The 15,347-nt window shown below is 45.3% G+C and overlaps 1 protein-coding gene across 3 annotated transcripts in view; it reads left to right on the top strand.

The window, feature by feature from the left end:
- Positions 1-3,343: 3,343 nt before the first annotated feature.
- Positions 3,344-15,347, top strand: part of stk32a (serine/threonine kinase 32A) — a 42,176-nt gene continuing 30,172 nt past the window's right edge. The window contains exons 1-4 of one of the 3 annotated variants that reach the window (XM_029251597.1): positions 3,344-3,494; positions 4,468-4,636; positions 7,624-7,679; positions 7,996-8,147. In XM_029251597.1, coding sequence (XP_029107430.1) covers positions 4,585-4,636; positions 7,624-7,679; positions 7,996-8,147 — 260 coding nt within the window. In that variant the 5' untranslated portion in view covers positions 3,344-3,494; positions 4,468-4,584. Of the gene's footprint in view, positions 3,495-3,528; positions 3,696-4,467; positions 4,637-7,623; positions 7,680-7,995; positions 8,148-15,347 lie in introns of those variants that run through there. The other 2 variants (XM_018751590.2, XM_018751591.2) reach the window with 2 other exon arrangements.

Raw genomic sequence — 15,347 nt, 5'->3', positions numbered from 1 at the left:
ATCAATAAATAAATAAAGAACAAAACAGAACTTCAGATTTGCTGTGTTTAATTCAGAGAAACGACTAGAAAAGACTGGAACCGGAAAGATTTTCAAGACTGGTCGCTCACCTACTGCACTTGCTGTCCTTCTGCTGTTGCTGACAGTTTTTCCTGTGCCTGAAAAGTAAAAAAGTCATCAGTATACACAGTATGTCACTGAATGACACAGAAAACCCGGTCCTTCAAACTTTTTACCATTCTGGGAATAGTGTTTGGAACTGCTGTCCTGCAATGTGAAGGTTCTCAGTTTGAATCCCGCTTCTGGTGTAGTACCTTTGATGAAGGTACTTACCCTAAAGTACCCCAGTAAGAATGCTCTACTGTGTAAAAGGGAAAATTACTACAAAGTTGTTTATCCAGAATTTTAAGATGCCTAACATTTATGAGATGCTTTTCCCCAAAGCGACTCCCAGTGAACTCTACGTAGTGTTATGAGCTCACGCACCTTATTCACCGCGGTGACTTACACTGCTACATACACTACTTACACTGGGTCACTCATCCATACATCAGTGGAACACACACACACTCTCTCTGTCACTCACGCACTATGGGGGAACCTGAGCAGCATGTCTTTGGAGTGTGGGAGGAAACCAGAGCACCCGGAGGAAACCCACACACACGGGGAGAACATGCAAACTCCACACAGACCAAGCAGGGAATCGAACCCATGTCCTCCCACACCACAGAGGCACTGTGACACAGCAACACTACTCGCTGTCCCACCAAATAGATAAGTAAGAATGATAAACTCACAGCCCACAAAGTACATTTTCCAGAGGAGGTGATTTCTAAACCACAGATCCCAAAATGTGCATGAAGGTGTTTATAATAAAGCACAGGTGGCTCGAGCTGAAACAGGCTGTTGAGGGAAATCACGCGTCTGCATCGAAGTCTCTTTTTCTGCTCACGTAATGCACACATTGTATTTTCTTTGAAATGTATGTCGCTTTGGAGAAAAGCATCTGCTAAATGAGTACATGTAACTGTAGATGTAACTATAAATGAATAGATGTCAATGTAACTGTAACTGTACATGAATAGATGTCAATGTCACTGTAACTGGAACAGTAAATCTGAAAGGCCTCCGGGGATTTAACGCGTTTCGCATGTTGACGATTTCCGCGTGTCCACTAGATGGCGCCAGTTCACGGCGTTTGTGACGGAATCGGAATGGAGAGGAGCAGCGGCGAGCGGTGAGAGCTGTCGTTCTGTCTGCGGACACGTGGGGGCGTAGTGGTTAATCCCCCACAGCTGTCATGAACAGGTGCCCTTGGCCCCAGGGAAAGTGCCCCTGTACGTGGGTAAAAGGGGCCTACAGCAGGCGCACATGCGAGGAAATCCTTCCTCTGAATATCGCTGCAGGTTTGGCATTCGTCAGTTGCACAACATATGCCTTTGCATAAAACGCACCTGTTAAATGAGTCGTGTTGTATGCAATAATTATTCACTTATTGAGCAAACGGCGTACGGGTAGCTCGCGTCTCCATCTCATCGAAACGTGCTTTTGAACGCTGCAAAAACAAACAGTTCGATTTATGTAACAAAGTATCACTTAATCTTCCAATTGTTCACCGTGGGTCTATTTCTTAAAATAACAGTTTCGTTTTAAGGTGCATACTGTACTGTAGAGTAATTTCAGGTAAAGCACTCGCACACCTCATCAGGATAAAATGGTTCAGGGCGCCAGGCTTTTAACTGCATTTTGGCGTAGCTGTACTGTGTGCCAGCAGAGTGATTGGAGTTATAAGCCTGGCTTGTGCACCACGGTATGGATAAAAATCACCTTTGGCATCGTCCAGCAGACAGTGGGCTGTAAGCAAAACCCCCGCTACGGGCACGTAACCTTGATCCGCTCTATTAAGAGCTGTCTCTGAAATGGATGGATGCACTTTATTGTGCTATTACTTATTAATACCACGTCCACTGCTGGCACTGGGAACCTGAGCAATGGAAAAGTGGGCCTGATCAATTGAACTAACCACTGCAAAAAGCTCCGGATCTTTCTGCAACGCTCTTTCTATTGTTCTATTCCAAACAGCAGGACAAAATGTGATTAACTTTTGCATACTTATTCACTTCCACACGAGAGTGTTTTAGAAACATTAGGAGTACACAGGAAATGTAAGAGTTATTTCGTGAGAGCAGATCTGGTGTGGAATAGGAGGATCCTCCAACCCGGTCTGTCTTCATCATCCTTGTACCTTCATAATGTATGCATTATATACACTGCGATTTATCTGTCTAATACCTGTGAAACATTATATACACTGCAATAAAATTAGCAGAATAATAAAGCCCTTAGACAGCAACAAGCTCTTACTGTATTAATATTATTTTAAAAAGGTAACAATTTGTCAGGCATTGGGGGAATTAAAAATATTTGGAACAGAAGCCAGTTTTTTTTTTTTTTTTTTTTTTTTTAAACAAACTCAAAACATGGGGAAAATTCTGGCTTGCTTCACTATAGAGTATGACACACACACACACACACACACGTTGTCTAAAGTGCTTGTCCCATACGGGGTCGCGGGGAACCGGAGCCTACCCGGCAACACAGGGAGCAAGGCCGGAGGGGGAGGGGACACACCCAGGACGGGATGCCAGTCCGTCACAAGGCACCCCAAGCGGGACTCGAACCCCAGACCCACTGGAGAACAGGACCTGGTCCAGCCCACTGCGCCCCCCCATAGAGTATGACATGTTCCCTTTATTACGCCTCTGATTATAATCACCTTTATTTATCTGACACGTTTTCCCAAAGATACTTAAGATGGTTGTAGAACGAGTTGCACATTTATTCAGCTGAGTATTCTTACTGCATCAGTTTCGACTAAGCAGTTGGATCAGGGGTATTTCAGCAGGAGTGGGATTCGAACCAACAACCTTCAGACTGTATGGAAGCAGCCCAAACCAGGACAATACCTAGAGCTTTTTAGCAATGAGAACAGTGACACATGTGCTGGTTTGTGGGACAAGGAGACAGTGACTCCTCATGTCTCCGTTTACTAAAGCAGGGACTTCATTAGGGGAGTCATGGCAACCAGGTGTTTATTAATGGTAGCTACGTGTATGATTAGGGGTGTGAGGGTACCAGGGTTACCGTTACGGTAAACAGGTGTAGGACTCTGTGTGTGTGTGTGTGTGCGTGCGTGTGCGCGCGCTCGCTCCACGTCGCGTCCCTCTTGTTCGTTCCGTGAACTGAGGTCGGCTGTCCAATGAGAGAACTCATCTCCCTACACAGTAAAAAGTGGAGTGAAAAACTGACCCCCCCCCTCAAGAAAGAGCGACGATCAGCGTTGCGCCGGCGCTTCCCGCACGCGGTCGCGCGCACACTAGTACAGACGGTTCCTCGCGCTCGCTCCTGCCGACATGGACGTGGCGCGCGAAGGCGCCGGTCGTCGGTCCCCCCGCAGTTAGTTGACGGCGCCGCGGGCAAAGAGCGTCGGAGAGGTACGTGTGGCGGCGCGTCGTCCGCAGAGACCTCCGCAACAAGGAGAAGAAAACGTGGTAAACGCGGTCGGACCACCGAGACACCGCGAGGGAGTCAGGGACGAGGACGAGGACGAGGAGGAGTCGGCAGCGCGCGCGCAGAAACGCGGGAGACGAGTTCTTGAAACGAATTGCTTGCACGAGGGAGCTGACCTCCGCAAGGTTATTATAGGAAATCGCAATTTTACAAATACGGAGACAAAAAGGATCGTGCCGTAACTTTTATGTAAAGTTTGCGCTGCGGTGCGCGTGGGGCGCCCTGACCTGTGCCGCTGAGTATAATATAATATAATAATGTATATAATATAATATAATAGTAGATGGTAGTTGACGCATAAAGTGGCCGATCGGTATGTTGCGGTTGCCGTTGTGCAGCGCATACCAACTAAGTGTACGTTTTATATAACCGCAATATGTGGGAAGGATCGTGGGCTGGACAGGAGGGACACAGTTCCGTCCTGGCAGCGCCAACACACACACACACACACACACACACACGCACACACAGGTGAGATCAGGTGCAGCACCGGCTGACGGCGCGTTCCGCCCTCGCGCTCCGCGGCCGCGCAGTACGACCGTGGCGGATCCCCAAGTTCTGGTTTCGCCGGGAGCCGCATTAGAATTAGAAAGGGGGGCTGGGGGGGGGGGCACGAAACCATAAATCAAGAAGGCACGGCCGGTGAAGCGATGATCTGCTCCACTTCCCTCATCTCACTGCCCTTCATCATTCTTACGGTGTTGCTGTGCTGCTGAGCTGTGTGGCATCGCGTGGGGAAACCAGGTGGAAGAAGATGCTCCCTGCTGGGTTCCATGCCCACAAAGCTTGGGTCGTGCTTGTTAAAGACTGAGGGAGAGTCAAATAATATGTGGGAACCTTCTTGCCTTAAGGTCTGCGCCCTGCGCCTTGATACACTGACTTTGCACATTCACACAGGTTGGATCCCGCTGACACCTGGAAGTGCTGCGGACCCCCCCCCCCCAGCTGATGTCTCCTCTTCCTTGAAATGATTCCAAGCTGAACTGAAGATCGCAAGCTTCGCAGTGGGAAGACATGGGTCTCGGACAGTCGAGCAAGTCACCTGTGACCGAGGACACGGAAGAGGGTAAGTTTGTGGCATCCATGCATCCTTAAAGAATACACACATTAGCATATTCTTTTCAGTTTTTATGATGTGCATTTTCTTGTGCTCACATGAAAGAGATGAAGTGACAAAATATTCACTAAAATTACATTTATTGTGTTTTTTTTAATCATCTTTGAAGTGATAGTTATGTTTGATGGTGCAGCTGTCATGCCGATCAAGGGGAAAAAAACGTGACCGTAGACTCGTTCAGTTGTATTAAAGACCATCTCGGCATCCTGTCCGGGCATTTCCGTGCAGCGCTGGCATTTCAAAGATTTGTTGGCCTACGTTTCGTAAAATGTTTCCTTTAGAGCCGTTTTGGCGGAAATACTTTTTGAGGGGAAATGATCTGTCAGCTAAACGTGCTTTCGTTCCTGGCTGCTCTGGAGGCAGAGATGTGGAGAGCATCTCGAAAGCTGCGCTCCTGTCGGACGCAAGTCGTGCATACCAATCCACTCCTCGGGCGCCCGCTCTGTTTCCAAGCGTGGGGCTCTGTCTTCTCGGTGCTCTGATCAGGATCTCTGATTTGGGATACCAGCATCTATTCTTTTTTTTTTGCTGTAGAGAGACCCAAGAATCTCCGTATTGTTTCTGAACCATTCTCACAAACGGCTTCACCCTGCCATTCTGAGTAAATACTTCCTACGGTGTCAAAGTAACATGTAGGGCTTCGTTTTAATAACTTGGACATACTTTGTTGCTGCCATTTCGATGTTGCAGTCCCTTTTCATTGCAATACCGTGTTTTTACCGAAAGACAAACTGCTGAGAGTTAATGGGCAGGGCAGTCAGAGTTATATTGGCATGCGGTTTACAGCTGTAATGACTGACACAAATCAGTGCATTAATTCGAATATCAAAACTGTAAAATCGTTCAGATACCGAAAAGTGTAAGAAATGAGTGCAATGTGAATAACGAGTGGCACAGCGAGTAGCATTACTGTCTCACGGTACCTGGGTGGTGAAAGTGGACATGGGTTCCATCCCCGCTCAGTCTGTGTGGAGTTTGCATGTTCTCCCTGTATCTGTGTGGGTTTCCTCCGGGTGCTCTGGTTTCCTCCCACAGTCCAAAAACATGCTGTTGAGGTTCCCCCATAGTGTGTGAGTGACAGAAAGAGTGTGTTCCACTGATGTATGGATGAGTGACCCATTGTAAGTAGTGTCTCTAGCAGTGTAAATCACCGCGGTGAATAAGGTGTGTGGGCTGATAACACTACATAGAATTCATTGGAAGTCGCTTTGGAGAAAAGTGTCTGCTAAATAAATAAATGTAAATAATACTTCAGTAGGCTTAAGAAAATGCACCTCACTCATTATTCCTTTTGATATGTCTTTAACTCAAAATATAATGCCAAGGAAACCATTAATGGTTCTCTCTAGATTCATACGTTGAAGTTCTCCGTCTTTTTATCTACGTGATTTCAAGCAAATGACTCAAATGACCAGAACCAATTAGCTGTCTTAGCCATTTGTTTGCACAAATGTCTGCTGATGGTGGCTTATTAACATCTGGCGGGCAGAATCAATGAGATTCAATTTCAGTTACCACAGCGAACAGACATTTCCCTGAGCAATGGCTGACATGTAAGGTGCCGGTTTCAAAGCCTGGCAAAGCGGAGTCTAATTTCGTGGGCAAGACTTTTCTCTGCACCCTTGGGTGTGTTTTTTTTTTTTTACTGCACCCTTCCCAGCTTGAAAATGTGGATGGAGAGTGGTTTAAAAAAAAGAAGAAGAAAACAGTAATTGAAATAAAACAACCGTGATATCTCACGTACCCGTGAAAGCAAGTTCGGTTGGTCATCACTAAATAGAAACTGGGGATGGCGCGCTGATACGTGACTAACAAACCGTATCATTACCTGTCAGATCACATCGGTCCTCGTTGAGGGAAGGTGAGGTGTCAGCGTTTGGTGATGACAGTCTGGTCACATGAGGTCCAATGGATTGCCTTACATCATTAAAAATGGGCTAAAATTAGCACCACTGAGCCTAAATTATGTTGACTGGGGGATAAAAGTTGTCTGTATCAATAAGCATTTAAGGTGCATGGCATCTAATCAGGCACATAAGATGGTTTAAATATCCCCTGTGTTTTTTCAGTGAGAAACCAACTCTGTGTCACTGAACCCGATTTCCTCCTGGGACTTAAAGCAAGTTACCAAATGTACTAGAAAAGCTTCTTTTCAGTGTAAATCAAGGGAAGTTCACTTGGTTTACATTACATTTATCTGATATGTTTTCCCACAGCAAGTTACACTGTTACGGTGCTTTCAATTATTCACCCATTTACACTGCTGGGTAATTTTACATTTACATTTATTTATTAGCGGACACTTTTCTCCAAAGCAACGTCCAATGAACTCTGTGTAGCGTTATCAGCTCACACACCATATTCACCACGGTGACTTACACTGCTAGATACACTACTTGCACTGGGTCACTCATCCATACATCAGTGGAACAAGCTCTCTCTGTCACTCACACACTATGGCTGAACCTGAACAGCATGGCTTTCAACTGTGGGAGGAAACCAGAGCACCTGAAGACTTACACTTCTAGATACACTACTTACACTGGGTCACTCATCCATACATCAGTGGAACACACTCTCTCTGTACTCACACATACAATTTTACTGGATCAATTTAGGGTAAGTACCTTGCTCAAACTGAATGTGCGACCCTCGGGCCCAAAGACAGCAGCTCTAACCATTACGCTACCAGCTGTCCCTTAAACACAACGTTGCGCAAATACCCTAAACGAAAACAGCGTACTGTGCAAAACGGCTTATTTATTTGGATTTCATCTGATGGATGTGACAACGGTGCAACGCAAAAGCTTCACAATTGGTTATAAAAATGTTGTGCTCATTGTAAATGCCTTCTAAATTTATTAATTGAAAAAAAATCTCTGAAAGCAGAATGTGTAGGAGGCGGAAAGAACGTGACCTCTCTTTTCTTATTACAGTCAACTTTGACCATTTCCAGATCCTAAGAGCAATTGGGAAGGGCAGTTTCGGCAAGGTGAGGCCTTCGAATGTTGCGTTTTGCCAGAGTATAACAAAAAACTCCAAAAATTAGCTCCCCAGGACTTTATTTCCAGTACTATGATAGAGTATGTATTGTGAAATCAGTAGATTAAGCCATAATTGAGGAAGAGGGCAATCAATAGTGCGATGTGATTAAATGTGCAGACTCTAGCTGGATATATTATGCAGAATGCTCATTTAATTTTTAATTAAGAACAGTCAGATTATCCTTCCATAAACAATCTCAGCTAACGCGTGCAAAGCTAATGAATTTCAGAAAGACGGACACCGTGTATTTGCCGCTCCCGCAGGTCTGCATCGTACAGAAAAAAGACACAAAGAAAATGTATGCCATGAAGTACATGAACAAGCTGAAGTGTGTGGAACGCAACGAGGTCCGCAACGTCTTCAAAGAATTGCAGATCATGCAGAACCTGGAGCACCCCTTCTTGGTGAACTTCTGGTAAGTGCGCAGATTTTGGACTGCCTGGGACTCGGAAGCGCTTGAGAAAATGAAGGCGTTCTCAACCGAGGGAAATTGACCTTAAATGGTGCGTTTTAATTCGCCGTTAACTCAATGATCCGGCCGACCGCAGCTGACTTGGTCAAAGCCCTTAGTGTCCTTGAGTAGGGAACACAGTATAAACTGTAATGAAGTGCAGCTACGGTTCAAGAGAACAGTAATTTTGACTTCACCAAACAGAGGTAATATTTATTTCGCAGACGCTTCCCTCCAAAGCGACTTCCGACGAACTCTATGTAACGTTACCAGCCCACACACCTTATTCACCGCGGTGACTTACACTGCTAGATAGACCACTTACACTGGGTCACTCATCCATACATCAGTGGAACACACTCTTTCTCTCACTCACACGCTATGGGTGAACCTGGACAGCATGTTTTTGGACTGTGGTAGGAAACCAGAGCACCCAGAGGGAACCCACACCTGGGGAGAACATGCAAACTCCACATAGACCAAGCAGGGAATCGAACCCATGTCCTCTCGCACCAGCCAGGCACTGCGCAACAGCAGCACTACTCGTTGTCCCACCGTGCTGCCCGCAGTCATAATAATCTATTGCAAGGTTGCTCATTATTGCAAACCTCTGCACTTGCCTTCACTAATTGTTTTAACCTCGTAACACATACCTTAGAGGCTCATCAATATGCTATATATTCAATAACGATTTTATGGTAATCAATCCTAGTAGAGTTATTGTACTGGAATACAATGGAGCTCACGGTCTCAGACTGGTGTGGGAGTTTGATGTGGCTCTAATCACCCCCGAGAGGCTGCTGAATGGAACTCGCCAACCTGACGCAACCCTGCAGTAGCTTCTGGTTTCAGGACTGCGGAGATGTTAGAGGAACTGACAGTTCCAAGTAAAGGAGATGAACGGCAGGGGCGTCCCTTGGTGCTGGTGTTTGTGATCCAGCCTATAAAGGCCTTCATGTCTCCAACTGTCTTCACCTCCACTAATTGATTCTGCGTTCAAGACTCAAAGGACGGTGACTTCCGAGGAGACAGATTTGCCATTCATTTAGTTATGCATTTAGCTATTCATCTAAGTGACTTAACTGATCCTTCCAAGTAGAATCTTTTTTGCCCAGTTTATTTTTACTGGAGCTATTCAGAAGAAGTATCTTGATGAAGGTATTGATTGGAACCCAGGTCTATTGATCGGTCTTTTAATTATCAGGTGATGGCTCTAACCAGTATTAGATACTCATAGTCATTCACAAGACTTTCTGATCAACAGCTGCCTGACTCATGTATGGTTATACAGTTACATTTACATGTATTCATTTAGCAGATGTTTTTCTCCAAAGCGATGTACATCTCAGAAAAGACAATGTGTTCATTACATTAGGAGAAAGAGAGACTTAGATGCAGATGTGTGATTCTTAAAGTACAGTTAGTTTCTTTACACCATATAAACCAACGTTCATCACACGAGTGACTGGATAAAACTTTATCCAAATAGGAACGATCCCTAATCATCTTCCTAATAATTTTTTTTAAACATATAAACATTTACGTTACGTTACAGGAGTAGCTGCGTGAAGGTTTAGCAGTCGTTCAACGGTTGTGATCTCAAAGTTATAGAACATGAACATTTACACATTACTTGAACTTGAGAGATCGTGGGAGAAGAGATAGATAGATAGATAGATCTATCACTTCTCCCATGATAAGAGAATAGATATATTATATGTATTATATATAACATATAATACACATAGTTAGCTTTGCTTAGTGGGGTTATCTCAATGCCACCAAAGCCCTCAGAGAAAAGCTTGCCACACCTTTCAGTATTACCTGTGTGTATCTGATAGCAGACCTGGTAGCGTAGTGGTTAGCGGTGCTACCTTTGGACTCAAAGGTCACAGGGTTGAACCCCATCTCCAGCTATGGTACCCTTAAGCAAGGTACTTACCCTGTAATTGCTCCCAAAAATTACCCAGCTGTATAAATGGGTAAGTAATTATAAGTAGACTAAAACTGTAAGTTGCTTTGGAGAAAAGTGTCAGCTGAATGAATAAATGTAAACCTTTAATCTGGTATTGAATGTGTCCTAATGTTTGTGGCTGAATTGGCAGCAGTGGGTAAATTATATTTTTGCAAAAAAAAAAAAAAATGCAGAAATATTTGCATGGAAAATTTGTGTAGCTCAAACAAAAGAACAAGTGACTAGTCTGTCGGGGGGGGGGGGGGGGGGGCAGTGAGGAAAATCCAATAACACATCTAACATTAATGCTTTTAGCAGCAATTTTAATGTTGGGAGCCAGCTGGTCCCCTTGGGGAGATGTGCTGCAGTCAGCTGGGTGTACAGTCAGGTGGATGCGATTGTCCTGAACGGGAGGCTCAAGGTCAGCGATGGTGAAGCGGAGTGCGTGCCGCGCTCGCGTGGGAGTCGCTGGACAGTCTGGTTGCGCGCGCACGCCCTCCCCCCAGCCACCCCCACCCACCGTACGCTCTTCCCCTGCACACACTGCAGCTGTTCGAGACTCATTTCTTGGTCGTTCCTACACCACTGCACATAGCAACGATTCCGTCCTCTTAAAGACGGCCGTGATTTGAGCCCTGTGACATTAAGCATCAATACCCCCCCCCCCCCCCCCCATCAGCCGGAGGCCACGTTTAGAGGGCGAACAGCCCCTCTTAGACAGCTGGCACATTCAGCTAGAACAATCCAGGGAAAGATTTGCTCTGTCCTCGAACACCATACTCCTTACCGCCACGTACCTTACGTAATTTACATCGTGTAGCGACACTGTGGGAAGAAGGAGACAGCTCAGTGAACACGGTGTTCGAAACACGAAGCGTAAAAACAGGCTGAACAATAGCGGATAATGGACATTAAGGGGTTTTAAAGAGTTTTCCAACAGATAATTTTAAAACAAAAAGGTTTTTTTTTTTTTTTTTTAAAAATTATATTTTATATACACCCCGTCCCGGCCAGGGTGTCCCCTCTCACACACCCGATACATCCAGGACAGGGTGTGGACCACCATAACTGCACTGAACAAGCGGTTATCACAATGTAACAACATTTTCCAAGAGTTCTTAGTTGTGTCAATTGTTGCGTTGATTATTGATTAGTTAAATTTTACCAATTACAAAACTATCACTAATTCTTTTAGGTGTCAGTTTTAGTTTACATTTACATTTATTCATTTAGCAGACGCTTTTGTCCAAAGTGATGCACATCTCAGTAAAAGTACAATTTCTGCATTACATTAAGAGGAGACAAAGCTGCAGACATGAAAGTCTCAAGCAGACCTAGTTTGTTACCTACCACTTGCCGCACCGAGGTTCGTCACTCGAGTAGGTGCATATAATACAGGATAGACAAATCCCGATACCCTCCCACCAATTTTTTTAAAAAATATTATAAGATACACAAATAAGCAAGTACAATGCCAGAGTAGTGGCTGAGTAAAGGTTGTATCTGGGGATGCTTATGGAGTTACGATGCGTGAACAGTTACGCCGTAAATGAGCTGGAGAGATCTTGGGCGAAGTGGATCCGGAAAAGGTGAGTTTTCAGATCCTTCTTGAATATAGACAGAGTTTCTGTAGTTCTGAGTGACAAGGGAAGGTCATTCCACCACAACTAAGTTTGGTACTTTACAGCCATTGGAAGATTCTAGAAGACACCTGGACGTTCTAGAGAGTACGAAAACATTCAGATCCCAAAAAGCACTGGAATATTCGGTGCTTGGAACCCGTGCCAAAATTTGCTAATTTCAAGAATGTAGAATATTTTTCTAAAAACGGATACATAGTACAAACTAACGCCAAAAGTATGATTAACAAAACTGAATAAAAAATGCAAAAAAAGAGACATAACATTTCTGTTGCATTGTGTAATATACGTTTTGCATGTTATCGATTTTTGAAATGTTGCTCCTAATCACCCGGTTCCATTTACCACCAAAAAGAAGAGAAAATCAAGTCAGGGTGAAGAATATGCGCCTCTGTCTCTCTGCCTGTTGGTGAAATCCACTTTTATTCAACGTCGCTTTGAAGAGAAGTGTCTTCGAAATGATTCAATATCGCAAGTTCACCTTTTGACCTGCACAAATATTAAAAAGTTTTTCAGTGTTTAAAAAAAACCGAAGACCAGAGCAGTGTCGATAGGCAAGGGGCAGGCCGCCAAAACGCGGTGGCAAAGGCGCGGCGCGGTCGGGCTCGGCGCCCGTCTGTCAGCGGAGAGCCCTCCTGCCGGAGCTGTGCGATCGAGCTCCGCCGAGAATTTGCACGGTCGCCCCACGTGCCGCGTCAAGGTGAACCGCGGATGCCAACGACCGCGGAACAGGGCTATAACTCAGCGGTGAAAGCGCAGAGCCGCTGCCAAGGCTCGGCTCCTTCGCCGTGGCCCCTTCCGAATTACGTAAATGACACGCAGGAGCGGCCGAAGCTGGTTTTGCCACAAACGAACATGTCGGCGAACCAAATTGCGCCGCGCACGATCGCCTTCGCGAGTCCCTTCGCGACCGCCGCTGCTTGTTCCGCGAGGTATAGCGATTAATATTCATCCGAAAGTGATGCTGATGTTTAATATTCTGCGATCACATAACAGCGGGGCGGTAGGTAGCGTAGGGGATTTAAGAGCCATCGCTTTGTTCTATTCCAGAGTTCACCAACAGTTAATATCAATGCAGTGTCGGGGTGGTTGGAACTGTGAGTTTTTTTTCCCCCCGTGATAAGACCCGAGGAGGCCAGCCGGCCGTCGCACCAGCACCCCATGCTGGCTGATGCAGATGGCCACCTGTCGTGATGGACGAGACGTACCCGAGACGTACCTGTGCGAACTGGGACATCAAGTTAACACTCAGCTACAATGTTAGGGTTAGTTGTAAATTGGCTTAAAATTCTTTTGTAATCTAGAATGACCATGAGGGCTGGGCAGCCACCGGCACTTGGACCCGCAAAGGTTTCTTCTCCCTTGACTTTCGGTTGGGAGTTTTTTTTGTTCCTTTCCTCCATGGCCGGTAGACACACTTATAGCTTTAATGACTGCATGGATAATGTATTACTCTAGTATATAGTCAGGTATTTTGTTTTGTTTCTTTGTCTGATCCCTTTGTTCAGCACCCCGTGTCACTGTGTGAGAAGAGAGGTCTATAAAAAAAAATGCATTGGATTAAATTTAATTGAATTTCAACTGCTGTCTCTGAATTCAGAAGTTGCAGCTTTATGTCCAACCAATTGCTGTAATTTCTGTAAGGTATTTACCTTCACTGCCCCAGTAAAAAAAAAAAAAAAAAAAACCTATCTATATAAATTGATTAGTCACTGTTTGTAGCTTAACTTGTTTTAAGTCACTTTGGAGAAAAGTGTCAGTTAAGAGAATATTAACCTCCTGGGACCCAGCTGATTTTTGTCCACTCCAGAGGACGCTGTCACGATCGGTCCCGGAAGGAAGTGGCCGACCCAAGTGCGGAGCGGAATTAGGGCTTTATTATGGGAAATCCAAGAGACTTCGTCACAGGACAGGCAAAAGGTCTTCGAGGCGCAAATGTCGTTAAAGGGGCAATCCAAAAAGCGAGGTCGGTACACAGACAGGAGGTCGATGATCATAAGGAGGCACAGGGACAAAGGAGTAGGATCTTGGGACTGGGAAAGGGCTTCGGGATCAGGAAGGAGTAAGGAGGTCGCAAGTAACAAGGCTGAACAAGGTTCCGCATCAGCTCCAGTACCATACACACATTGTCTAAACTGCTTGTCCCATACGGGGTCGCGGGGAGCCAGAGCCTAACCCGGCAACACAGGGCATAAGGCTGGCAGGGGGAGGGGACGCACCCAGGACGGGACACCAGTCCATCGCAAGGCACCCCAAGCGGGACTTGAACCCCAGACCCACCGCAGAGCAGGACCCGGTCCAACCCACTGCACCCCCTCGTTATTAAATGTATCTCTCAAACCGTACATGCTGCTGTGCCGAGTTGTCTGAGTTGGAGTAAAGGACACTATAGGCTTTAAAATGATTTCACCTTTCAGGGCGAGGTTGGGCAGCATCATAGAAATTTCTAGAAACACAGCGCCCTGAAATTTAGCCCTGTGTGTCAACTACAAGGTCTAGCTTTATTCATTCACTTGCTCTGTTGTCACCTTAAAAATGCTTTGTCATAATTGTTGTCAGCTCTCACACACAATACATATTGTATTCTCATTTTTACATTAAGCTGACAAATACAGTGTACAGTTTCTATGCTTTGAGACCATATTGGACATGGGGTAAGTTCATGGTTAAGGACTGATGGATGTTACTGTTTACTCGCTGTATTGTTCATAAGAAAATGTGCTGTTGTATAACTGGGCATGTAGAAGTGAGTAAAAATTATTTTGTTAAGCAACACTGTCTGCTAAGTAATGTAGCAGTAACAATTTGTCATTTTTAGAGGGAATAACAAAGACTCGTCTGCCAGGGGCTTAGCGACCACAGGAATACATGCTAATTTATACAGTAAATTTCATGCAGTGCTCATCAGCCCAATGGAAAGTGATGCTGTTATTAATTGATTGCTGCAAGGAGCAGAGAGTGTTCTTTTTTTTTATTCAACTTTTCCCACTTATGTATTCCTAAATTTAGTTTCCGGTGAAGAAATAAGCATGGGAAACCATTGTTCTTCTTATAATACGTCCAGTTTTGTATTCAAACCAATAGAGCCGGTTTGGAATCACTTTAGTCGCTTAGACCATGAATTGGCTTCTGTTTTCCTGTAATTATTTGTACATAAGGGGGCGCGGTGGCGCAGTGGGTTGGACCGGGTCCTGCTCTCCGGTGGGTCTGGGGTTCGAGTCCCGCTTGGGGTGCCTTGCGGCGGACTGGCGTCCCATCCTGGGTGTGTCCCCTCCCTCTCCGGCCTTACGCCCTGTGTTGCCGGGTAGGCTCCGGTTCCCCGCGACCCCGTATGGGACAAGCGGTTCCGAAAATGTGTGTGTGTGTGTATTTGTACGTACGCTGGAGGTTTGTATTGCTCTTCACAAAGGTGGCAGGTATGTTCAGTATTGCAAATAAAATAATTGCGTGCTTAGCTTTTTAAATCAGTTCCTCTGAAACCCACAGCATTTTTGTTTCCACCTCCACTTAAAAGCCTGTCCCTTTCACTATGGTAACCATCTCTTCCCTGAATTGCTTTATATTAAATGT

Source organism: Scleropages formosus, chromosome 4 (assembly GCF_900964775.1).
Source record: "Scleropages formosus chromosome 4, fSclFor1.1, whole genome shotgun sequence".
NCBI lineage: Eukaryota > Metazoa > Chordata > Actinopteri > Osteoglossiformes > Osteoglossidae > Scleropages > Scleropages formosus.
This window is presented reverse-complemented; position numbering and strand designations above follow the sequence as displayed.